General features: G+C 42.4%; 1 protein-coding gene across 7 annotated transcripts in view; it reads right to left on the bottom strand.

Moving 5' to 3' along the window:
- Positions 1-25183, bottom strand: part of HMG20A (high mobility group 20A) — a 43869-nt gene that overhangs the window by 7751 nt on the left and 10935 nt on the right. For all 7 annotated transcript variants that reach the window (XM_071568216.1, XM_071568221.1, XM_071568219.1 and 4 more), the window contains exons 2-7: positions 11726-11818; positions 9525-9672; positions 8017-8232; positions 6030-6162; positions 4814-4845; positions 478-553 (exon numbers count right to left, since the gene is read on the bottom strand). In XM_071568216.1, coding sequence (XP_071424317.1) covers positions 478-553; positions 4814-4845; positions 6030-6162; positions 8017-8232; positions 9525-9672; positions 11726-11814 — 694 coding nt within the window. In that variant the 5' untranslated portion in view covers positions 11815-11818. The remainder of the gene's footprint in view (positions 1-477; positions 554-4813; positions 4846-6029; positions 6163-8016; positions 8233-9524; positions 9673-11725; positions 11819-25183) is intronic.

The raw sequence follows: 25183 nt of genomic DNA, 5'->3' as shown, positions 1-25183 counted from the left end.
ACTTTTCTATGGATCACCATGAAAAGTAACTGAATCTGAATTCTGTTCCATCAAGAAAGTCTCCAGGCAGAACACATTAAGGTCTTGGGACACAGATATAAAACAGAAGACATATCAGCATAATCTTCCACACAGGGAGAATGGGGGCAATAAAATACTGCTAACCAGCCAGAATTGTCATCACACTAAGCTCAGATATTTCCTGGAGCCAGATGACCTTTAAGGTCCCTTCTAACCCAGGCCACTCTATAGAACAGCAGATCCAGCTTGGACTGGCTGGAATAACAGCAAAGGGAGCTTAAACATCAGAAGCATTCTCTAAAAATGGCTAATTTGGGAAGACAAAAAAAAAGAGGCAGGAACTGTATCCAAGTCATTACTTGAGCTGAATGGGAGATGGAAGGACTCTTCAGCTGGGCAGCATCTGGCAAAAACTCTGGAAAAGCCAGGAAAGGGTCCTGCAGAAGTCTAACTTACCTTTACTGTGATTCAGGAACTCTTCTGTGAAGATTGGAATATCAAAGACAGATCTCTCCTTTGTATCTACTTCTTTCTACAAAAGAAAGAATAATAACATAGCTAAACAGTTTGTTTTCAGGAACTCATTAAACTGCTTTGATCATGAAAATTGAAGAGCAGGGAGACCCAAACCTGAGGCAGCTAAAAAGCTGTATGGATGAAAGACACTTCCAGCTCCTACCAAGATAAGCCAAAGGGTATGTCTCACCTTGTTAAGATACATGTTTAATCACAGTGAAATACCACTATCTAAAAATATCATAATATACTAAAATATACCCTTTCACCCTAATGACATTACACAAGAATAGTTCAGTTTTAAAATTATCTTAATGTACTTATATTTTCCACCATCAACCAACTGACACATTCTGGAATAGCTTATACAGAAATAGCAACACACACCAGATAGTGTGCAAAATACAGAGTAAGTTTCATGGTTCTCGGCCTTTTACCACCTAAGCAAAAACCCAAAACACAGTTTTAAATCAGGAAATGCTCTATAATTAGTTTAAAAAGTCCTAAAACCACAATTTGATTCTAGGCAAAAACCCCCTACTATAATATACTTCAGTCACCACTCCTGCACTGTCAAAATCAAAGGGGAATTAATGCTTGTTTTAGGTCCTGCACTGACAAAGCCAAGGCAAATTTGGTTTGATAAACTGCAGCAACTGCATTCCACCTATAACTTCACACAGAAACAAACTTGAGCATGAAAGAATGTCTGTGGAGAACAAAAGCTTTTCAAAACTCTCAAACACTGTGGTTGATATGTACTACAAACTCATGGCCCAAAACTGCAGTGTTACACGATTTGGTGTCCAGCAGACAACCTGAATGTTTAACAGCTGACAAGGGAATTCTGCCCCGACCTCAGAGCATCACACTGGTCTCTGCCACAGAAAGGGGCTAGAGGAGGAGAGCTGAATGCCCTCTGGCAGTCAACCAAACTCAGGTACTCTGTCTTCACCTGAAAAGACAAACTGTCAATTTATTTTTTTTTTTTAAAGATAAGCTGACTTTTTTGTCTGGTAGAATTACAGCTGAGGAGCTCTGTATTTACTGAGTGAGAACTCAAACCTCACCTGGCCTGAATCAACTGAAGGCACACTGGAAAGAGGCAAGACTGGAGGGAGGGGTGGGTAACAAACCTTCCCAGCTCTAAGAGGGACAGCAGCCCTTCGGTTTTGGGATCACGATCACAAGTGCTTTTCACCAAAGATTTTATATGTGTTGCTACAGGGAAAAGGTCTCAAAGTTTGTATTTAGAAATGAGAAGCCATGGACAGAAATGTGAACAATGCATTCATTTTCTCTGAACACCTTCTAGATGGCTAAGAACTAATTTCACCCCAAAATCTTGGATCTCAACACTAATGTGCACTGAGTGCTCACAGTTATGAAGCTTGATGAGAACACTGAAAGAACATCCATTTTAAACATTCTAATTCATGCTTGCCATTGCTACCTGCATGAAAAGAGGCACTGGCTTGGATCATCACTGGCTCCTACAGAACAGATGGTGGAGGAGAGTACTGAAAAGAGAAGGGTATTCTACTTGGAGCCCTACAGGTTCTTCAGGTAAAAACCAGAAAATATTAAGACAACCAAGAAATTCTACTAAACAGAAGTGTGATAATGAAAACCATGAGCACACTCCTGTTACAAAATACATTACCCAGCACATAAAAGATCCTTCTGTACCTAACCCACTCCGAGGTTCACTGAAGATTAAAACCATAAGGCTTTAATTACCTCCTATTGAAAAGGCCCAAGTCTGTTCAGGTTATGTAACTTTTAGTCATCCCTCAAACCAAAAGAGAAACAAAATTGTTTCTATCACTTGCCTTAAATAAGACTGAGATAATGCCAGATTGTCAACAAATACCAGTCTCATAGAGTTATTAAAACTGAGGTTGAACTTGGAAGGTTCTGGAACAAATCACAGTTGAAGTTCTCAGAGACAAGGTGAACTGTGGTAAAGAGAAAGCTGAGATTGTGGTGGGGGTTTAAGCTCACCCTGCCTGGTATGGTCAGGCTACAGACAATGGAAGGAACAGATGAAATAAATACACAATTTCTTTAAATGTTTTCAGAGATGATGTTTTTCTTATGTACTCACTACAGCAGACACTTCCCTGTTATTAAAGGTTGAAGGCAAAGTCTGATCTCCTTGACATGTGCACAAATCTTTGCAATCTTACCAGTAAGAAATGTAACTAACTGCATGAAGCCAGACTTGCCTGCAATCAAACAGCTTGAGGAATTAACAACAGCAGAACAACAGAGAACAATTATCAAGGATTTCAGCCACTGCTGATGACAACAGTTCCAATATAAAACTAGAATTTGGAGGAAATCAAATGTTCTGTTTCATGCCCACAGATGAGCTCATGAGACAGTGCATCTACAGTTTCCAAGCCTACATCTATTAAAAGTTCTCTCTCATCCTTTAGTTATTTTTATTATAATTCATATCTGAATTGCCCATTGCAATACTTTTTAGAGGTCATCCCTACATACAATATTTACACTTCAACATTGACTCACAAGAACTAAATCATGAACACTGCAGTGGGGCAAGGGGAGGAAAAAGGGGTTTCTTTGACCTTATTTTCTTACATTCTCTCAAGAAACAATTTCATCAGCTCAAACCTAACCACAAATACAGGAACAATAGTCCATGTGGACAGGAGAGAGCAGCAAGACAAAAAAAAGCTTTAGTTTCATTTCTAGCAACAACTTGAGTACTTCAAAAGCAATCTAACTTATTTCTTGCCTGTACAGGATAATAATACTTGACTTTACTGCACAAAGGATGTGAAAGCATATCAGGTGATAAGCATGTGGGATTTTATAATATAAAGGTAGAAAACACCAAGTAGTCAAAGGCACAGCTGCAGAGAAGGATGTCTAACATGTTTTTAATTCAACTATGTCATGATATTCAACTGTATCTGAGGAAGCTTAAAAGTCCCCCAGAGTGAGGAGGACTCATTTTAACTGCATTTATGATGTGAGATACCAGCAATGGTAGCTTCACTTAGAAGGACAAGAGGCAAGACTCTGAATTTGTAGCTTGCCACCTGTATCATCTAAAGGTTATGGAATCGTCATAGGCAATCTAGAACTTGAAGCCTTCAGTAATGTGTTTGTGTACAATTAAAGATCAACTCTGATCCAGTGACTGCAGCATCAGAAAACCTGGGGACCTCCTAAAGGTTAATCTTACCACAAGTACTTCCTTTAAGAGTTAATAAGAGGCATATCAAAAACACCTTACCAAGCATTTCCCTGAAAGTGAAACTTATATTTCTACAAGTAGACAAGACCAGTAGTTGCCTTTCAGCAGTGCACAGCCTTGTCACTATCTAATGAACACATTAGAAACCAACTGGATTGCTTTCCCAAGGCAAAAACCTCACAAAGAAAAACAGATCTTTCAGAAAGCCCTACTGCTTACAAGTGAGGAGGCTGTGTATAAACAAGATTTTTCATTGCTCTTTGTTTGCAATTTATTGGGAACCATGAAAGCAGCTCTGTGGCCCCAGGTGATACAACTGGAGAAAGCTGCAGCATTTTGAGGGGAGAGAGCCAACTGTCAACCAGGATGCACAAAATTTGTTATGTATCTCATCAAACTAAAGCACTGGCATCTTATCTCCAGATATTATCACTCTTTTCCAATATTTACATATGCAGAAGGAGGGAGAGGGCAGGAAGAGGTTTAAGCCAGACATTTTCCAATGATTTGGATACATTTTCTTCTCAAGGAAGGCACAAGCATTTGTGTTGCTGCAGAAAATCAGTACCTCAAAACAGCCAACTAAAAATTCTATCCTGGCAGATTTATCAAGGTCTATTTATAAGTTTTATCTTGATATTTACTTACCAAATAATAAAAACTCTCCGCTTTGAAAAATTTCTAAGTAAAAATTCTGGAAGTTGAACCTCTAACATGCCAGGTAAAGGCTCAATCACACTGACTTGCACCCAGTGACTGACTTAACATTACACAACAGACCTATGTTTTATGTCTACCCTATGCTCCACTTCATCTTAGACAACTTGTACCTGCCCAAGAGTTACCCAATTGAGTTTTCATCATACTAATGACTATAAGAGTACTGAGTTGTTTCTAACTTTTGATCAAAATCTGCAGAGAAGAGGAAGAATTCACACTCTTCTGATTAGGGTCTTCAGCTGGCACAAACTGGGGTCTGACTCCACTAAAAGCTTTTGTCACTTGAAAGTCTACCCCCTGATCTAAGTGTAGAATGAAGAAGTTTACCTCATGATCATGAGCTGGCTGTCTTGCTCCATCTGAAAAAGAAAACAAAAAAGAAGTCTCCCCAAATACTGCCAGACACCAGAACAGTTATTATTGCATCAGAACCCCCTTGTTGGGGTGTGAGGGGGGAAGGGATGGGTCAAACCCCACAGAGGTGGGGTGGCATCGTATCCCTCATGGCAGGGCCCTGGAGCCCACCGGGGCAAGCCCAGGAGCAGCTGCCAGTCACACACAGCCCACAAACACAAACACATCACAGCCCTGGCACCCTGACCCAGGCTCAGACTGGCAGGGCACACTGCCCCTCACCCTGGCCTGGGACCCCAGAGCAGGTCAGAGGCCCCACCTGGGGGCTGGCTGTAGGAACCAGAGCGGATGAAGAGGCATGCACAAGGTCTCCATTGTGCCCTGGCCTGCTCTCCTGGAGCTGTTCAACATGTGGCCTTCTAAGTGATAACTACAGTTTTCTCTCCCCTTTCCTGCCTATATTCTTTCTTAATCTCTTTCCTTATTCTTTTCTTCCTCTTGTGGGTAACAAACACTTATTTGCTGTAAGTTGTGGGTACCTCACTTAAGTGGCATGCAGTTTGTGTTTGCTGAGTGTAACCAAACTCCTGATTTGCTGGTCTCAGTAACCTGTTTTAATGCTTTTGTGAAGTCACATGTTATTTCAGTAAAACCTTTTTTCCCAAAGTGTATTTTATCACCAAATTAAAAGAAATCTCAGAGAAAAATGTGTAGTTTTGATCTGGAGGTAAACTCAAGGAACCAAAGAACCAATGGCTTTACAAGGGTTCATGTGGGCAAAATCTCTTGAAGCCCAAAATAAAAGTGAACACCAGGTAACGTTGGAGCTTCTGGACTGGGTTGTAACAAATACACAAGATCTTGAGAACGCAACAACCAAGGAATTAAAGCAGTTACACAACCACAATTACACAACAGTTCCAGACAGGCAGCTTGTGCAGCTTTCCTAGAAAGTCAACAGTAGCTGTGTCTAACTTCAATGCTTTTAGTGCACATCCTTCAACACAGCTCAGACACAGCTACTTACATTAATCCAATTGCTTTACACACAGCTGATGTAAATGTCATAGAAGGAACATTCACTTTTTAATAAGCCTTTAAATCAAAGGCTTGACATGAGTGTCAGGGTCCACGACCAGCTGGGCATCTTCTGTTCTAGCCAGGCCCATCTTTTTGCCCCATTCAATACCTTGTCTATGCGATTTGCCCTTCTGTCTGTCCTGTGCCTTCCTGCTGAAGACTTTGTAGGCTTCAGTCTTCTGGTACTGCTCCAGCTCCCGCATGTAACGCTCCTTATCCCTGTCTGCTTCATCCAGGTAGCGCTGAAACAGAAAAGCCCAACAGTTCCAGGGAGTTGCCTCCCCTTTGGGAAGAAGGAAAGAAAAACAACTTGCCAGATGAAGTGCTGATCCATTTCACCTATGCACACAGGAAAGGAGTAACCAGACAATGAGAATTCTATGAGATGCAAAGACACGACATTTCTGGATTAAATGAATGTATTGTGGTGCCCCACTTTCTCTTTTTTTGTCAAATAACTATTCTGCTAACTCTTTGTTAGATTTAGGAGTAATTTGCTATGAAGCTACTCTACTCAACTGAATGCTACCTAGACATTATAGGCCAAACACTTCAGAATTCCTCTTCTGTGGCCAGGATTAAGTGCTGCCAAACAAGAACATCTTACCAGGCAATGCTGTAAGGCTCAGACCTGTATCAGCAGGGGTCCCAACACACTCTTGTTTTCATTGCCCCCACAGACAGAAAGCACTATCACACACTTGGTGCATCTGAGAGGTGAACAAAACACGATGGCCACTGCCAAGAGTGGCATAAAGGTGAGAGCTTGGCTTTAATTAAGACAACCTGTCCACATTTCCATTAATAGAAACCTTTTTTATTAGCCTGAAGGTATTTCACACATCTGCATGACAGAATGTGCTTAACTGGAGAATTCTTTAGGGGAAATGATGAACTGAAAAATATTTAATGAATGGTCACAATGCTTACTAATGGGATCTTTTCAAGAAAAAAGGTTGTCTTTCCAATTTTTTCTCAAAAGGAGTTGAAAATTCAGTGAATGTAACTATTAAATCAGACCAAACCTTAGTCACTCTGGTATGACTTATTTTCATTAAGTCACACAACAGTAAGTTATAAATTCCATTCATTTGCAACACTGTTTTGACCCTGCTGAGGGCAGTGGACTGGAGTGCCAATCTGGTGATGGTTGGTTGGCATTGCTTTTGGACATGGTATTCTTCCATGAGATATTAATTCTTCTTTTCCATCTCCAGCAATGTGTTGCTGAAAAGGCTGAGCAGTCCTACCCTAACCTGCTGTAAGTTAGAGCCTTACAGCTTTACTCAAGGACAGATTCCCTGGGGATTTAAAAACCAGTACAGAACAGAGATCTCACCCCAATTTCCTTTTTCCTAGGGTAAAAATCTGCCTCAGAGATGATAATAATACATTAAAGGCAAGGGACTGAGGGGCAGAATGTCTTTTTCTCTCCCAGCAGACATTTCCATCAGGAGTATGTTGCTGCCACACATCCTCTCCATGGATTCCACGTTTCAAACCTTAGTTTAGGGCAATCCTGACTTTTCTCCAAGGAACATCATTCTCACTATCTGTGTTCCCAAATCGACTGCTTTGCCTTGCCTCACACTTCCATTATTATTAAACCACTATCCCCCTGCACCATTTTATATCAACTCTGCATAACTTGTACTCTATAACCTTAGCAAAAAGCAACAAAAAGAAATCTTGTTTTTTTTGAACCATCCCATTTTTCATTTCTAAAAACATTAAAGTATTATCTACCCTTAAAGTACTGGTCAAAGTTCAGGAAAGCATCAAGCTGCACTGTGATTTAAGAACTGCTCTGCTGCAATCTCAACTGGCAATCAGGTGTGGATGGTGAGACACCTATTAGCAATTAACCCATTAACAAGGTCCACTCCAGAAGCCACTAAGGGACCAGCCCCAACATGGCCCTGGTCCTACCCTTGGCCTACCAGGGCTCATGATTTGGACTCTGTAAGACCTGTGCCTCTTTTTGAAACACGCTCCTGAACACAAATCAAAAGCCTGTGTTCACTTCCTCACTGAACAACAACATTCCCACTGCAGGGTAACCATAACCCAGCAAGGCCAGGCTGCTGTAACAGTACCCGTTTCTCCTCCGGGGGCAGTTTGCTCCACTCGTTGCCCAACATCCTGGTGATCTCGGGGAAGGGCACCTCGGGCCTCTTGGCGCGCAGCTGCTCCCGGCGCTCGTTCATGAACCGCACGTACCCCGTCAGGGGGGACTTGGGGGCATTGCTGTCCCTCAGGGGTTTCTTCCTCTTCCTCCCCTTGGCCCAGCCCCCTCGTTTAGTTCTCTGCTGCTGTAAAATAAAACCAGGACAATTCAGATGGAATGACAATTATCACCTCTGGAAGGAAGAAACATTCCCGCCTCAAACAACTTCCTCAGGAACACACTGCTGCAGCACATTCCCTCCATGGCTGCAGGCTTCAAATCTTACTGGGGAGCAATCTGGACTTTTCTCTGAGCAAAGCCAAACAAGTCTCATTGTGAAATGTTTTTTGCAGTATCTCCTGATTCACAGGGACAAAATAACACTGGTATCAACTGTAAAATCACAGGAACTGAAAATCCATTACACAATCTTCTACCAACTGCAAATACTTTTTTTATTATTTGTTTGCTTATTTTAATTTAACTTGATTTTTGTTTTTTATTATTCTCACCTTCCCAGTCATTTACTTCAAAAATCATTTTTGAGAGATTTTGTGTATTAGTTAACAGCTAATAACTGGTTATTTTGTCCCTTCCAAGTCTTTCTCCTTCATGCATAATGTGCCCAAAATGTGGTTGTAAGGACAGTATTCAGGCTTTTCTATTCTCATCTGTTCTCCAGGTTTTCTTTCCCACTAATCACCTCCAATGGAGCAACCAACAAAGTCCAAAGGAGGGAATATTGTAAGATTGCCTGGGGTACACTGTGAGCTCACAGGAATAATGTCATTGTCATTCATCCTCTTGGCTTCATATGATTTCTACAACAATCTCTGGACAATACTATTTTCTAATGCTACGTACACACAACTGTTTTCAATACTTCTAATCTTTCCCCAGATCAACATGTTCCTGCTGTCATGTTAGTTTTAGTTTCCCTCCTGGATTTTTACTACATAATTAAAAAAGGACCTCACAGCTGAAAACAACCTACAAGGAGGAATATCAAATGCATCTATCAAAAAAACCCCAAACCACTTTCTTGTCAAACTTCAGATCCTCCATGATTTAGTCACCAAAAATCAGTGCTGGATAAAGGCACAAAGCTTTCAAAGACATCAGATCCAAGCAGAACAGTACAATGGTCTCACTCTGCTGGCTCACAACAGCCAGTCAGTTATGGCAGCTGAACACTCAGTCCTGAAGGCAGGACCAGCCTGTGGGTGTCCCGAGCAGGAGACCCACATGCTGCTCTCTGCACATTCTCACTGCCAGCTTTCCTTGGCAACACAGGAGGCAACCAGGGAACCAGAGGAGGAAAATGGCAAACACTGAAAATCTGTGATCCTACTAAAAAAATTCTGAGGAGGGAGGAAACTATAATGACAAAACTCCACACCTTTGGTTCATTGATAAGTCATTATTATTTTATCTCACCTCCTCCTCAGGCTTCTGCTCGGTGGTTTCAGCAGCATTAGAGGACTCATTTTGCAGCTGCTGAGCCTGTGACAAGTCCTCCACCACATCTGGGTTATTCACAGGCTGTGAAGCTCCTCCACTGAATGAACTCTCCAAATTAGCTAATCTGAAAAAGCACATAAGAGCAGAACAAAAAATTAAATCACGTTGCCAAATCACTTCCTCTCATGTCTTCTAAAACATGCAAAAATGTAGCAAATATATTCATTCTCACACTAGCAAGAAAAAAGGGATTTTCAAGTGATTTTTGAAGAACTGGCTGTTCCATCCAAGCAACTGCTATAACTACCACAGCCACCATAGACTTTCAAAGACAGCTTGATTTTAAAAATGTTATTTTGTTTCATTTTTAGTGAAGCATTTGTTTATACAAATAACTGTCAGTCAAATATATGTTCGGATCAGACACCAGAGAGCATGAATTCACCTTTCTCCAAAAATACTATAAGGAATTTGAAATGAATAGTTTCATCATCAACCAGTGTGCACCTTTCAGGATGTGTTTAATATATTCCTCCACAAGTACATTTAAAGGTCTGTGGTTGTGTGTGATTTTGGATTCAACTTCATTCCACATAATCTCCTGTTGATCCATGTGGGTATTTAAAGCACAAATATGATTAACTCCCAACAGGTTCTGGACTGTCCATTATTTAGTTTTGCTGCAAGAGCTGTATCAATCTACCTTTCTCCAAGGAAGGACAAGTTGTCTGGAGGCAGAAACAAAAGCAAGCAAGCAGAAATACTCCTGCAGGTAGACAGAGAGATGAGCACACTTTCTGGGGCAACAACCCCCTGCACAGTCTCACCAATGTGCTCAGTGGGAAAATTAATGGAAGATTTTTGGACTCATCTCTGATTCTAAACTCTTCTGAGCCAGGCTAAAGATTACTCAGCCTTACCCAGCTACATTCACAAAAATTCCTTTAACAGCACTATACACTTCAAGTCTCCTTTGTTCATTTACTCCAGTCTACAGCTGCTTGTGCCTAGGGTAAATTTAAAATATTCCAAATAAGTGTTCCTGTTAATGTAGAATACAGGTATAGAAATCTGAGCTATATTAACACCACTGTTAGTTGAATGCCCATGGGAAAATTTGTCTTCAGACAGAACAGCACATTTCCATTACTACAATCAGCAGCTGTGGCACAGTTACTGACACCAGGGCTAGAGAGACCCACGCTGGACTTTCAGACACCAGGATGAGTTCGAACCACTGACAATTAGAGGGGGCAAGGAAACAGGACACAGACCCTCCCATAAGTCAACTACCTTTGGTATGTGTCAAAAAGAACACAGAACAATACACTTTTGGATTCACTGTTACGGTTTGAAGAATATTTCAGCTTTCCTATCCATTCCCCCTTGTCAGGGAAGCTCTCTGAACTACCAAACCAGGAAAAACTTGCACTGACACAGCCATTTGCAGCCAACAGTGATGAAGGCTCAGCCAACACATTAATACTCTCACACACAAGCTTAACTTGAACACGAGCCCCATTTGGCACCAGCAAGTTTGAAATCACAGACAGGTAAATCCAAATTCAGACCCACTTGAAGAACATGTGTCCATAGTTATTTTTACACTGCTTTACCTGCCTGCAAAGTCTGAATTTTATTGCTTGGTGCTTTGCAAAACCAAAAAAGCTTCAAGTACACAGCAAGAACCCCATGTATTCTTAAAAGACAATTTCTTCTGGCACTGTAACTTTAAGAGGCCATTGCAGCATTGTGTAAAAGCAGATCCAGTCTGACACAAATAAAAGACATGAGACTGATTTTTGGAGATCAGTGATTAACAGTATATCTTTAATTGAAATAAGTACTTACCAGGGACCACTATAGCCAACAGAGGCATCCTCCCTCTCTGCCCCCATCATGTCTGAGACTAAAGTCCTAGGCATTCACCTTCTAAAGGTACGAAATATTAAATAAAAGTATGTGACCACTTCCATCAGTTCAGAAGAGTCCTGGTTTCTCCTAAACAGAGTCCTGTGATGTTCTATCAAGGCCAAGGAAATGTCAAAAGATTGAGTTTTGCTGTGTTTGTTTCTTTTTCAAAAACATTCCTTATGAAGGCCCCTTCCCACTGGAACAGTTTCCCTGGCAAGTCCAAAGACAGTATCTACCAGCTGAAGGTGAAAGGAGTTGCTTACCCAGTTACATTAATTTCACCACCTTCCTTAGATCCATCCTCATCTGTAAAAAGTGGAGGAAGATTGGAGCCAGCTACCAAGTTCTCCATAGCTCTGGGGGGGAAAAATAAAGGTAACAAGGGTTAAGTTAACCATCTGATTGCTTCCCTTCAGTTCAAACATCATAATATACCACAGACTTCTTCACCCCATAAGCCAATGGGCAAGTCATGGCTGGTTGGCTCCAGGACAGACCCTGTAGGCAGCTGTGCCCAAGGTCAGAGAAGAAAGATCATAAATGATGCTTCAGTTCAGAGTTTCTCTTTTAACTGAACCCTGTGCCAGTGCTACAGTATTGCTGGAGATCACTGTAACATTCTATTTTATCCCTGAAGACAAATTATCATTCACCAGACTCAGCACACACCTACACAGACCCTGCTCCTCCAGTCCACCTGCCTGTTTATTCTCAACTGTGCACTCTCATCAGAGGTTTGGGTTGATCCCAGAAGAAAACCAAAACCAAGCCCCTCCTCAAAGTTCCAAATTAAGATTGTATATAAGATTGTCCATTTTTCACAATTAATCCATGCACACAGTTGAGTGTTATTGCTGAGTAAGAGAACACAGCTAAGTCAGAGTATTTCAACCTTTTGAGTCCCCCAGAACAGTTACAGAACCAAGAGGTTTAAGGCATTCAATACAAACTGCCCCAAGTGAAAATCAGTTCCTTTTGTACCCTTGTAGCCTGCCACAAAACTGTTGTATTTCAGTGAAGTAAAAAAGAATTCCCAAAGTCTTCAACTCCCTCTGTGATTATGAGCTGCCTATTTCCAGTCCATTCTGAAGGGCCAGCTGAGGTAAATCGCTGTTCCCTCAGTTTAGGAGTCACCTTTGATGAGCAGCCAACACTCAGTTTGTGTCCTGCCACCCCTTTCCACCCGTACCCTTGGGCTGGGAGTCTGGAGGGACTGAGGAGAGTGATCTTATACTGCTTCCCCATGGACTGCTGTGCTTTGCACTCAGCATTGAAACCCAAGTGATCTGAGACACAAAATCCTGTTCCATGTTTTTACTATTATTTATTTCCCCACATCTCACCCCAGTTCCACAGGTAAAGGTCTTCTACACACAAAAGTAATGACACTGCTTCTTGCATCTGACAGATTGCACAGGTCCCCATCACAAGTTCTACATTCACCCTTTTCTGCTTCTCCAACTGCCAAGATCCTGACACCACCCTTAGGAATCCCATCATTCTGATTCCTTATCTAGCAAATAATTAAAGCTAAGCAGATTGTTGCTATTGCTACAGACATTGAGCTCTAGCAGAAAAAATCCCTTCACTCCTGTACAGGGCAGGGTCAGCAAGGAATGAAGAAATCCAATTCCTGCCCTGCCATTACAAACCACAGACCCAGAACAGTTTTGGGTGCTCAACCTCAGAACTGTGGCACAGCTGAAGAGGCCCCCAAGGTGCTCAGGGATCTGGAGCACCTGGCTGGACAAGGGATGCTGGACAAGGGATGCTGAGGAATCCAGGCTTGCTCAGCCTGGCAGAGGGGACCAAGGGCCAACCTAACAGGCACCTACAGCCACCAGATGGAAGAGAAGAGGGGGCAGAACCAAACTCTTCATATTGGCTTTGCTGGTTGTATTTAGCAGAGAGGAGATGATGGAGTCTCTCCTGGCAGCTTCTAAATGCTAAAAGCTGTAACTGACCTCAACTAGTGCTGGCAATAGTCCTGCTCCGCGTGGGAGGCTGGACTAAGATGACCTCCCTCCAGATGTCCCTTCCAAGCAACATCTGCAGCTCTCCAAATCAGAACTGCATGTTGTGTCTTCTTTGAAATACTGGCATCTTTGACAGGAAAAGGAAGAAACTGAAATAATATAATACTTTTAGGATTTTAATCCTTAAAGAAGGCAGCACAAACAACACTTCCCTACATATAGAGAAGACTCTACATCAAGGCTGGGACTTTATGTATCACAAGAAATCAAAAATTCAACTATTTGACAAAGGAGCTCCTCACTGATGCCCAGAAAGCTGTTTGAGCACAGCTACTAAATACACGACACAAATTGCTTCATGCAGTTGTCAACTAAGAGAGAAATTAAGTTCTGCTTTATGTTACACAGTCTTTAATTTGTCAGTCAGAAGGTCTAAACCATTATTTTCAAAAAGAAAGATCAAGCAATACAGTGAAAAGCTTTATGGCCACTGTGACCTTCTCCCCAGGTCCTGATATGTCTGCCCTGCTCCCATTTGGCCCCAGGCACAGCAGCAGAGCCTGAGCTCACTGTCAGACTGCAGGGAGGCAACTGGACAGCAAACCCCACAACACACAGAGCACACACAGCTGGGAGAACACACTTTGTATTTAATCATGACTTTTAGATAATAACTCTCTCAGATGATACTGAGCCACATCCTAAAGAAAATGTAACATCAGTGAAGTTAAAATGGCTTCTCATCAGTTCCAGAGAGCAAGAAAACAAATTTCCCTAAAGCTCACTGAGAACAGATGTGAATCTACACAAGACTTTCATTCCCATTTCTCAGGGATAATTCTCCCAAACCTCTGCTCCAAAGTCTCTACCCACTGGTTTCACTCCCCTTGCAGAGCTAAGCATTTATTTCAGGGATCCAACAAAATGGCCAAAACCAGTTGGCAAGTCCCATCTACATTTGTTCTATTTCTGTAGCTTTGGCAATTCAAACTCTGCCTAAAGCATCTCATGAGACATTTGACTAAATTCAAGGCACAAGGAAACAACCTACACTTTGGTTTTTAATGGCTCACACAAACATTCTTTCATTTTTTTAACTACATCTACCCAAATGCAAAAATACAACTGAAACTGATGTTAAACTCTACCCTTTACCAGAAGCATCTCCTCCAAATAAAACTTATCTCAAACTAGAGCAGCTCTGAGTTCACTGTACTGCCACACTGCTGGTTGTGTTGGCTCAAGGAAACAACCAGCTAAGCAGGAACACAGACTGCTCTATTTATGAACAGCAGCATTTGGGAAGATTTAAAAGGTCCCACTAACACACTAACATTAGTTAAACCTCTTTAGGAGCTTAGAGAAGATCCTCCATCATGGCTCAGCTTCGCGAACGAAGATTTGGGAAGGGCACTACCCACACTTGCTGCAAGCTGCTGAAAAGGCCAATAGAGGATAGGCAGGTCCGGTCACAAAAGGCACAGGGGAACGTCTCTTTAGGTGACACTGGCAAGGAACGGTTCTGTCTGCGGGGTCTTTTCTCCTCCAGACTGACTCTCTGTGCATTCTCAAAGGAAGAGCTGTGACAGTTCGTGGGCAATTAGGGGGACGCTCATGACATCCACTATCCCCAGTATCAAGCATGGTTCTGATGTTCCAACATGTGAGTGTTAGTTTGAGCACACCTTTGCAGGCAGGTGTCTGCCTTTGAAATCTCCTTGTCTTTGTTTGACCGCATGGAAGATGCCGGTTGGCCGCAGTTATCCAGCCGGGTGTGGAGGTGAGTTTTGTTTAGGCTACCTTTGCTAGGCCCCTCTCCGTGTGGAGCAAGCAGTGCTGTCCCTAGAAAAGGCTGCTTGGTCGTTCAGGATGCAACCCCACGAGACTGTCATCTCTGGGGTTAGTCTCTAATGACCAATATCCTGCCCCACCTGCATGCAGGGTTGGGGCTGCGGCTTCCAGCGCTTTCTCACCTGCTGTTTCAACCCTCCCCTGTAGCTACAGGGCTTTGCAATGTGGGTGAACCCTTCAAGCCTGTGCAATGGATTGTTTAGGTGAGGCACAGCGTGTGCAGAACTGGCCCCACCCTTTACTCCTAAGGTTCATCTGCCAGGGCCGAGCGAGCTTGGACGGTGACAGTGAATACCTCAGGATGCAGGTTTGGTCAGAGTATCCTTCTCTTAGATGGATGGCCTTACAGGGCTAAGCGAGCTCCACCTGCCCGGGTTTGGGGTTGGAGTTGTCCTTCTCCTAGGATGGTTGCCAGAGGGCTGGTGAGCCCATCCTGCCCGTGGACACACTTTGTCTGACCCTTCAGCTGAGACCTGTCTGGCATGGGAGACCTTACCGGAGGCACAAACCACCACCAGCACAGCACCCAACCTCATGAGGGCACGCAAGCTTCTCCCCCGCAACAAAGGGGTGTCCCCGGAGAAGAGAGAAGATCCTACATTATTAAAAATAGGGGTCAATTTATCTTTTTCTTTCCTTCTCTTCCCTGTCAATTGAGGCAAACAAAGACTTCAAGATACAGAAAACATACAAAAGTATTTTGTAACTTTCAGTTTCAATCTTTTAGCTGGACCCTTTGGCTGCACACCGTGGGGATGACACTTGTACACACCTGTACAGGCTGCACCAACACAGTCTGACAGAATCACTCAGGAAACAAAAGAAAAATGTTTACAGTGTAAAGATCTAAGTGTTACTACACACATCAATAAACAGGGAAGAATCAAACAGTGAATAATTAAACACCATTCAAAACCAAAAGTATGTTTAAATAAACTTTCTTAATTTCTTCTCACATTACCTTTTGTGTGCCTTGACATCTAATTGTTATGCTGTTCTATCAGGAAATAAAAGAGCTAAGCTGTATTTTGGTGGACTGAAAGCTACCACAGGATTGAATTTCTAGTCACATCTGTACAACAGAAAGGAACAATGACAAGAAGGTAGTTGTAAAACCAGGATGAGAACAAATCCCTGACTGGACCAGGGTGAGAACAAATCCCTGACTGGACCAGGGTGAGAACAAATCCCTGACTGGACCAGGGTGAGAACAAATCCCTGACTGGAGGTAGACAGAATGACAGACTTTTCCATAACATTGATGCCTTATCTCGTCCATCCCTGTGAATAGAGACAGACTGAAGACCAGTTAATGGAGAAAGATAATAGGGTTTTATTATGTAGAAGCTTCCACGATCAAATCCAGGGGGTTTGACCCTTAGGTCAGGAAGTCACAGGGTTTTTATACCCGCTTTTAACATCCAATCAGAACTCTCACTTTCTCTTTAATGCCCACCCAAAAGTTCTGTCAATCTACCCCTTTTGTCATGGGGGAGCATTTGGGCCTTCTCCTGTTGTTTGTCTTCTGTTATCTTGCAGGTGTCTGCTCCAAAAAACAGCTTGGCCTTGACAAGGCCTGAAAGCAGCTCCCAGCTCATGAGAAAAGCATTTAATATTCAGACTTAAAATCAGAGCAACTCAGCAGAGTCTATGATTCTAAAACCTTCTAAAATTACATTAAATTCTCAGGCATCAACATCATTACTATGGCTGCACTGCTAAAACACTCCTATAGGGCAGCAGAAATAAGCACATGGGTGATGCAAAATCCCAAGAGCCTTTTATGCATGCAGTGAATGAAGGGTAAAATTTGTCACAATCAATCTCTTCAAAGGATCAGCTCATTCTACTCAAACAGCAAAGATGCCATTTAAGATGTGCAAACACTTCCATCTGGCAGCCACTCAGCACGGCACACCTGCACTTCTGCTGTTCAGGAGACAGGCAGAGCAGGCCGTGCTCACGGCCAGGCTGGCACAGCACCAGGCACGGCCACTCTGCTCCAGCACTGGGCACCCCTGGCACACCCCACACCAGCAGGGCCTTCCACATGCTCAGCAACACAATTGCTGTGCTCCCCAAACACTCATGAGGTTGCCACAAAGCTCTTTGCTTGGGTGAAGTCATTCCCAACCCAGTGACCCAAGGCTGGACTCTGCACAGGGCTGGCCACGCAGAAGTCACTGCCAAATGCAAACTGACTTTGTTCCATCCTGAAGCCACAGCAAGGCGTGAGGTGGCCCCAAACACTGGGAAAAGAGCAAACAGTCCTTAGCAATGTTGCCTTTCCAGAGACTACATTGCAACAGATGATCTGAAGAATAAAAGACCAAAAATAAAACCCAAGAATTACTATTTAGCCATCCAATTACAAAGCAAGGTTATAAATACGTATCACTTACTGCAGTTAAACGTATTTAAATACAAAGTCAGCATCACAAATCCAACTCACACCCTGATTATAAAACACTGCAGGAGTTCCAATTACCTCATTGCCAGTTCTAGTTTTAGAAACATTACTGCTGAGTAGAGGATTTTTCTCCTGAAGTCTATCATCCTTCTTTGCCAGAAAAAATAGCTCCAAATTTGACCATTTAGAGGATAACAGATTAAATTTAAAAAAATCCACTACATCACAGAAGAGCCACACTATTCCTTATCTAAGCATCAGAACCCAAGCACTTCCTAATGTAAACAATCTAAACTCAGATGATTTATTGAGGAAAAAACCCCACGAGACTCTCACTCTGTCTGTCCACATGTAGCCAGAACATCAGAAAAAAAACTGAAGCAAGTCCAACTCCAATTAAAACCACAATGCTCTTGGAGCTGTCAGAGGAAGTTCAGATTCCTTCTGACAGCAGCATTTTCTTCCATCAAACTGGAGAAAAGCACGTTATCCAACATACTTGACTGCAGAAAATCAGATTTGACTTCTTCCCTACAGGCAACTCATTAGACAAAGGTCCTTGTGACTTTAGGAAAATTGCAAACCAAACCTAATGGATCGAAGGCTTTTCTGTCAAACCAGAAAATAAATACCAGAGAACAGCCAACTGCCTTTATTTTTACTTCTTGCCAGTAAAAACAAAGAAACATTAGAGACCAAAATAAAAGCTTGCAGGCACAAATTCCAGAGTTCCACTGCACTTCCAGGCAGCTTAAGGAAAGAAAGCAAAGGTGTAAAGCTTTGCTTTGTGCTTAGTTTGTTTGTCTTTGCAGCAAACACTAACGAAGCTGTTCATACTCAGACCTTAGAAACAGCTGCCACTCATCTGCAAAAATGTGTTTTTACAAAACACAAGTGTACAATTCTGTATTCCACTCTTATTGGTGGAAATGCTTTAGGATGGGGCACATGTTAGTCCTTTTATATATATAAAATCCTCCTGTTTTCTAGAGTTTTATGACTGCAGGAAAGGTACATACTCAACCCTGCAGACAAAACAAGAACACTGAGTCCTTCTCCCTTAATGAAAGAAATTAATCAGCTTTTTAGATCACTTCAGAGAAAAGAAAACCCCACAATGAGACCTCTGTACAAACAATTGTGCTATTTGCTCCTGGCTGGCTAAACCCAGAAACTGTGGTTACCCCTGGCTCTACCCCTTCAGTGCAGGCATTAAGCACCTGTGAATTAGAACAGTCCATTTTATTCCAAGTTCACTTTCTTCATGATAGCATCAGCTGCCATTCAAACTAATACCACTCAGAAACACAACTCTGCAAAATTAATTTCATTCCTGTGTTACAGATCTCAGATGAGAAAACACAAACCATTCAGATCACAAAAAATAAGTCTCAAGATAAATTCTGAGAGTATTTCATTGTCATTAATACACCACCTAAGGCAAGTCCAGTATTTGACTATCAGCAATGGCACTGACTTTTGTAATTTATTCTGACAAATCTCTCCTGAATTTCCAGTTACTGTGGGCAATTTAGTCTCTGTTCACTCAGCCATTTGCACATTTCTCTGGGATCTGAGGCCCTCGTGGTTCACAGGACAGTTTTCCAACAGGTACTTCCCCATGAACCAGGCCAAGGGGACAGCCCATGAACACCCAGGACCAGCAGCCACGGACAGGGACACGAACCACGCCTGGAGCACCAACACTTGTCCAACCACAGCAACTCCAAACCACCCAGGGCCTGCCCAGACCCTGCTCCCCTCCCCAGCAGCTGCTGCTTCCCTGCAAGGCTGGAGTTCCACTCCCCTGATCATTTCTGTATGTCAGCATCAATCACTCACTGTTTGTGGAATGCAAACATCAAAGCAGTTTATTAAAGATGTCACTGTACAGACTGAAGTTTCTCGTGGTGTTTGCCCAGTTCAAACATTTACAGCATCTCAAAGGTGAAACAAGAAGAGTGTTACTTAATGCTTGAGGAGTACTTTGATTTAAAATATCAAACAAGTGTTCTGACCTAGAGAGAACTCAGTGTTGGGGAATCCTGACTGTAACTGGCCAGTAAAATGCAAAGTTACAAATTCAGAAATAAAATAATAGAAGACTGGATACACCTGATGAGATGGAAAAGTTGTTTTCAAGCTCTGTTAGCACTTTTGCTCTCTCAAAGCCTCATCCATCAAGAAGTTGCCAGGGAAGGACAGTATATACCCCAAGCTCACTTAAATTCTGGGAGAGCAAACTCCAGCTCCTGCCACAGAAGAATAACAGATGGGAATTCCTCATGCTCACAGCCACCAAAACGAGTCATTGTGGCCATTTCACAGAATATGGGGTCAAATACTTTGGATGGGAGAATACAGTGAAAAGGGATTGAGCATACACTTAAAGGAATGACTCACCACAGGCTCCATGAGCCAACACAAAAGCATCTCCTCTGACCCCAAGAGCCACAAAGACAGCATGGAACTGGATATTTTAAATGCACTGATATGGGTACAGGGACAAAGGTTAGAGGAAATGAAGTGTGGGAAGAGTCAGTGATTCTCACACAAAACAAGCAACTCATTCTGCCTGTTTTCAGAGAAGATCCATCTTTAGAAAAAAAATATGACCTGACAGCTTCCATACATTTTTGCTCTTTTTTTGCTGTTGTCTTGCATGATTATAACATAAAATAAATGAATTTAAGCACTCAAATTCCTGTCATGTAAGAAAACACAAATTCTAGATAGCCTTAGCTGTGCAAAGTAACAGGTTTATCTGCTGCTCTGCTCTTTCCTTTTATAAAAACAACAGAACTACTACTGGCAAATTCTTTCTAACAGCAAGAATTGTGAAGAACTGGGTTGGGTTGTTTATTTCTTAAAGCTCTCTGGTAATTGTTTAATATATACAAGAAATGAAAGTGGAGATCTATTCCATGAAGTGAACCAAAATCCCTTTTCAGCCAAGGCTCTTTTAACACCTGGTAACATTGGCAACATAAGACAGACCTGGGGAACACACGGGGACTAAGTCAAAAACTAACAAGGAAAATAAGCAGAAAAGACCAGACAAGTGTCAATACCCCAACAGACAGTGCTCACAATACCTTGACTGGATTCCTGGAAAGAAACAGAAAAGGCATCCCATTCCTGCCAAAGCATCCTCTGAGGCCACAGTGTGTTAAAATAAATACTACAGGGAAAGACTACACCAATCAAAAAAGTCAGAAACATGTAAAAAGATTGAAACTTTGTGCTCTAAACTAGGCCCATACCAGGATTCCCCTCCCAGCACCAAAAGGGAGGGCACACAAATTTTCAAGTCATACAAGAACTCAGGTACTTCCATGGCTTCATAAAAGAATTAAATTAATCAACAGCAGAATGCAAACAAGTTAGAATAAAGCTTCACCCTTCCCCATCTTCATCTAAAGGCAGCAGGAAGTGACACTGTTTAGCACCATGAATGGAACACAAGGGGAAACCCAACAGAGGTGTAAGGACACTGGAATGGTTTCCTGCTGCTCTGCAGAGCTTGGGAACACACAGGACACCGGCCAGGGGAGGGAGGGACAAACAGGGCAGGCAGAGAGCACAGCTCTGAACACCCACAGCACATGGAAGCCAAACGGTTCATTCTGGAGCTGAAGCAGGATTAGAAGAAAGCAGTCCTGCAGCAGCGTGTGCCTGAACACCCTGGGCTGGGAGCTCCAAACAGCAGCTGAACATCTGCAACAACATCAGACCCCCAGCCTGCTCCCAGGAGCCCAGACAAGCTGGGAGGGCAGTGCCTCATTCTTTGCACTGTCTTTCTTACTGGTGCTACAATCTCCTCTTTGTGCCTATCATGTCATAAGCAAGAAGTGAAAAACAAGGGAAAAATGCTAAGAGCAGAGCATCACTGCCTAGACTTTGGAACCCAGGAAAAGCATATCCAAACCCTGTATTAATCTGCTCTTCCAACTTCCCCCTTCCAGAGCTGCTCCTCAGATGCTCGAAACAAGAAAAGTCAGATGGGAAACATGCACAAGCTTTGCACAGCAGAGCTGATCTATGTCCACAATGAATCCAGCCCTAAAAGAGAGTGCACAGCTTTCCAAATAGATTGATGACTGAACAGACATGAGGATGGAGGTCTCATCCAAACAACATCTAAAGCACTTTTGAAAAGATTCCTAATTCATATTTAGTTACAAATGTTCTGAAAGGTATTTGGCATTTAGGTTTCAGCATTTACCATATCCAGCAAACACAAAGACTTACACTGCTTTTACATTTCTTTGGAATGATTTCATTTCTATATATATTTGTTCAGTAAATATGGTTCCTCTGAGCTAAAGCACAAATATTATCTCAACACCTCTATATATGGGTAAAGATACATAACTAGTTTGAAGAAGGTCATAAAGGAAATCTCTAGGGCTAAGAATACAATCAAACTTCAGAAACAGACTTTAAAACCCTACCAATCTTAACCTTCTTATTCTGGACATCTCAACTAATTGATAGTCCTTGCTTGATTTCAGACATCCAGAAGTCACTCTGAGACTCTGACCTGAATACACATCGAGCAATTCTTACTGCAAAGAGAAGCATGAACTGAAGTCTGGGTGATCCATGACAAAAGGTCAGCAACTCTCTGCTTTACACAGCATTAAAGGGTGGGAAAGTGGAAAACCACTGCTATTTTCTAAAAGACTACAGCATAGGCTTCACCTCAGGACAACCTCGTAATCTGCAGTTCATTGCCTTGATCAGAAACAGCCAAAGCCAACGGGCAGAAAACAGGAGTTCAGGCACCAGAGTCTTTTTGGTTTGTGGAGCCTGAACATTTTACACCAGAAGTGGAAACACAGGAAACTCTCTTTGGTTCCCCTTTTCAGCCTGTTAGAATCAAGCACACAGCATCCACTACCACATTTAATCCCCAGAGTTAGCTCAAGAGCTTTTTGAGTTACACAACCACCTTCTTGGTCACCAGCATTCCCCTTTCATTTAAAAAGGCTCCTCTGAAAAATCACTCATCTGTATTTTGCTCCTGCACAACATTTCCCAAAATAAGGGCAAAAAAGCACAACATTGCTTTTTAAACATTGCATTTTCAAAAGCAGAAAGTATTCAGCTTTGATGAAAACTCCAACAACCATATTTGAGCTTACAGACTTCCCAAGATAACACACTTATTACAGTGATGGAAGTTTGCCTTCCATGGCTTTTAACAGTCCCCCAAACCAGCTTATTCCCACTCTGGAACTGTTTCCTGACCTCTAGAAAGGGTCATCTATGTATAACTCTAGACAAAATATGCCCACAGCATTCCCAAGCTCTGTGGCAATATCACCAAAAAGAACCCAGCAGGTTCAGTTCACATCTCAGATGAGCTTTGTTTTTCAGGATAAAATAAACACTCAGATGAAACCATTAAGTAAGGCTTGAATAAACCCTCCCCTGGCTGCCACAAGCAGCACACACCGATCCTTCAGCAACGAGGACAGTTCTCAAATCACTCTGGTCACCTCCCCTACTGCTGCCTGAGGAGCTGCAGCAATAAGTAAGTCTCAGAACAGGCTGCCCAGTTTAAATAAGGAATCCTGAGACACCCGGGGATGCTCCAGCAATCACCACTTACCATCTGCCAGCCACAGCACAAGAAGCCCAACTCTTGGAGTTTAACATGCAAAAAACGAGTAAGAAGTTTATTATTTGAAACTCTGCCAAGTAACCAAGCTGAATAGGACAGTCTGATTGAAATTTCAGCTTGTAAAAATATGGGCTTTGACAAGTGAAGTATATTTTATTTACAGCTAACAGCTCAATTAACAAGAAGCAAAAACATTCCTCACTTCACAATGGAATTTTCTTCTATTCGAGTATCCATCTTACTCACCATGAACTTGTCTGTATTCCTATTTAAAATGCCTTTCCCAGAAGCATTTGCTAACATCACCTGATAGTCACATATTTTAGACAAATATATTTTAAGCATACAAAAAACCCCAGGAGATTCCAACTAGTTTTGCTGACTAAGATCCACCTTGCAAGGCACTAATGAGCAAGGCGCATGTCTGGTCACCACAGTTTCTTTGATGGCTGTTCCTGCCCAGCTGTGAGGGAAGAAAAAAGGAAACTGTGTGAGAAATGTCCACATTTTCTGCTATACTGAATCAATCCTACTCCCATAAATCAAGGAATACATCTCTTGCACAATTCCCATTGAATGACTCAAAATGTAGACTACAAGTGACTTCTGGATGTCAGCAGGTCCCAGTATGGACTCAAAGCCAAAGTGAAGTTCACCTTTGTGGCAGACTCCGTGTCTGGCTCAAAGCCTCTGGTCAACACATAACCCAGCAAAAGCCTTCAGCTGCTTTGGTTTTCTGACAGGAAGGCTCCCAGCTGCTGAAGAAATAAGCACTCTGTTTATTTTCAGGCCACAGAGAGTGATGGATGGAAGACAGGCCATAAAAGCAGTTGAAACAACACCCACAGGAACAGAGGTGTATCAGACATTCCTCCTTGTCCTGACAAAGCTGGAGGGACAGAGAATAGAGAGACACCACAAGGGAGAGGAAAAGTTTTCACTTTATCCATCTATTAACCAGAAAAATCCATCAAGAACAACCTTAGCAAGGAATTCAGGATCTTCTCTCCAACTAGTGAAGTTAGAGCTGGACTTCCTATACATTGTACTGGCCCTAATCAAAGATTCCCTCACCCTTTGTTTTAAGTTCAGATTTACTCTCAACTCTTAGTAACAAGCAGTATTTACCCCAATTCAAACCATTTCACCAAACTGTAGACAACAATGACAAGCTGCCATTTGCAAGAGCAGTTGTGTGTTAAGGTCACTACACAACCCAACTTGCAGCAATTCCAAGAAGGTTTAATTAAGCAGGTTTTTCTTTACTTCTGATGGAAAGTTTAGCTCAGGGCTGCTGGGTCTGCCCCTCCCCTAACACTCCACTTGCTCAATACATTCTGTCCTTCAAGTGGAGGGCACAGCAGAACCAACTGCATACACTTGCACAGGATTACAGGGACAGATGAGGAGGAGACCAAGAAGATGCTGTAACATCAAACCCTTCACCCCATATAAGCCACAGTTCTCACTTCCAGCCTCGCAGAGGACACACCATTATTTGCATGACAACAGGGCATTAAATCTGAAAGGAAAGTCCCCACTGTAACAAAAATTGAAAAGACATTCTATGCCAAAGCTGGATTATGATTCACCAACTAACACTCCTGCCACTGGCAAGCCCTACCTGAGAACCCCCTGCAGTGCTCGGCACTCTGCACTTGCAACCCCTCCCCTCCCCTCAACATCCAAAAAGCAACTGATCTGTCAGTGATTTCACTCATTTGTCATCTTGTGCTGGTTTAAAGGTGAACCAGCAGGGGAAATGAACTCACCACGAGAGAGATTATAAGTCAGAGCTAAAATTTAATAATAATATTACAATAACAACACTGACACACAAGGGAGATTGCTTTCA

Source organism: Pithys albifrons, chromosome 13 (genome assembly GCF_047495875.1).
Source record: "Pithys albifrons albifrons isolate INPA30051 chromosome 13, PitAlb_v1, whole genome shotgun sequence".
Lineage (NCBI taxonomy): Eukaryota > Metazoa > Chordata > Aves > Passeriformes > Thamnophilidae > Pithys > Pithys albifrons.
The sequence above is the reverse complement of the archived record's forward strand: the minus strand, read 5'-3'. Positions and strand labels throughout refer to the sequence as shown.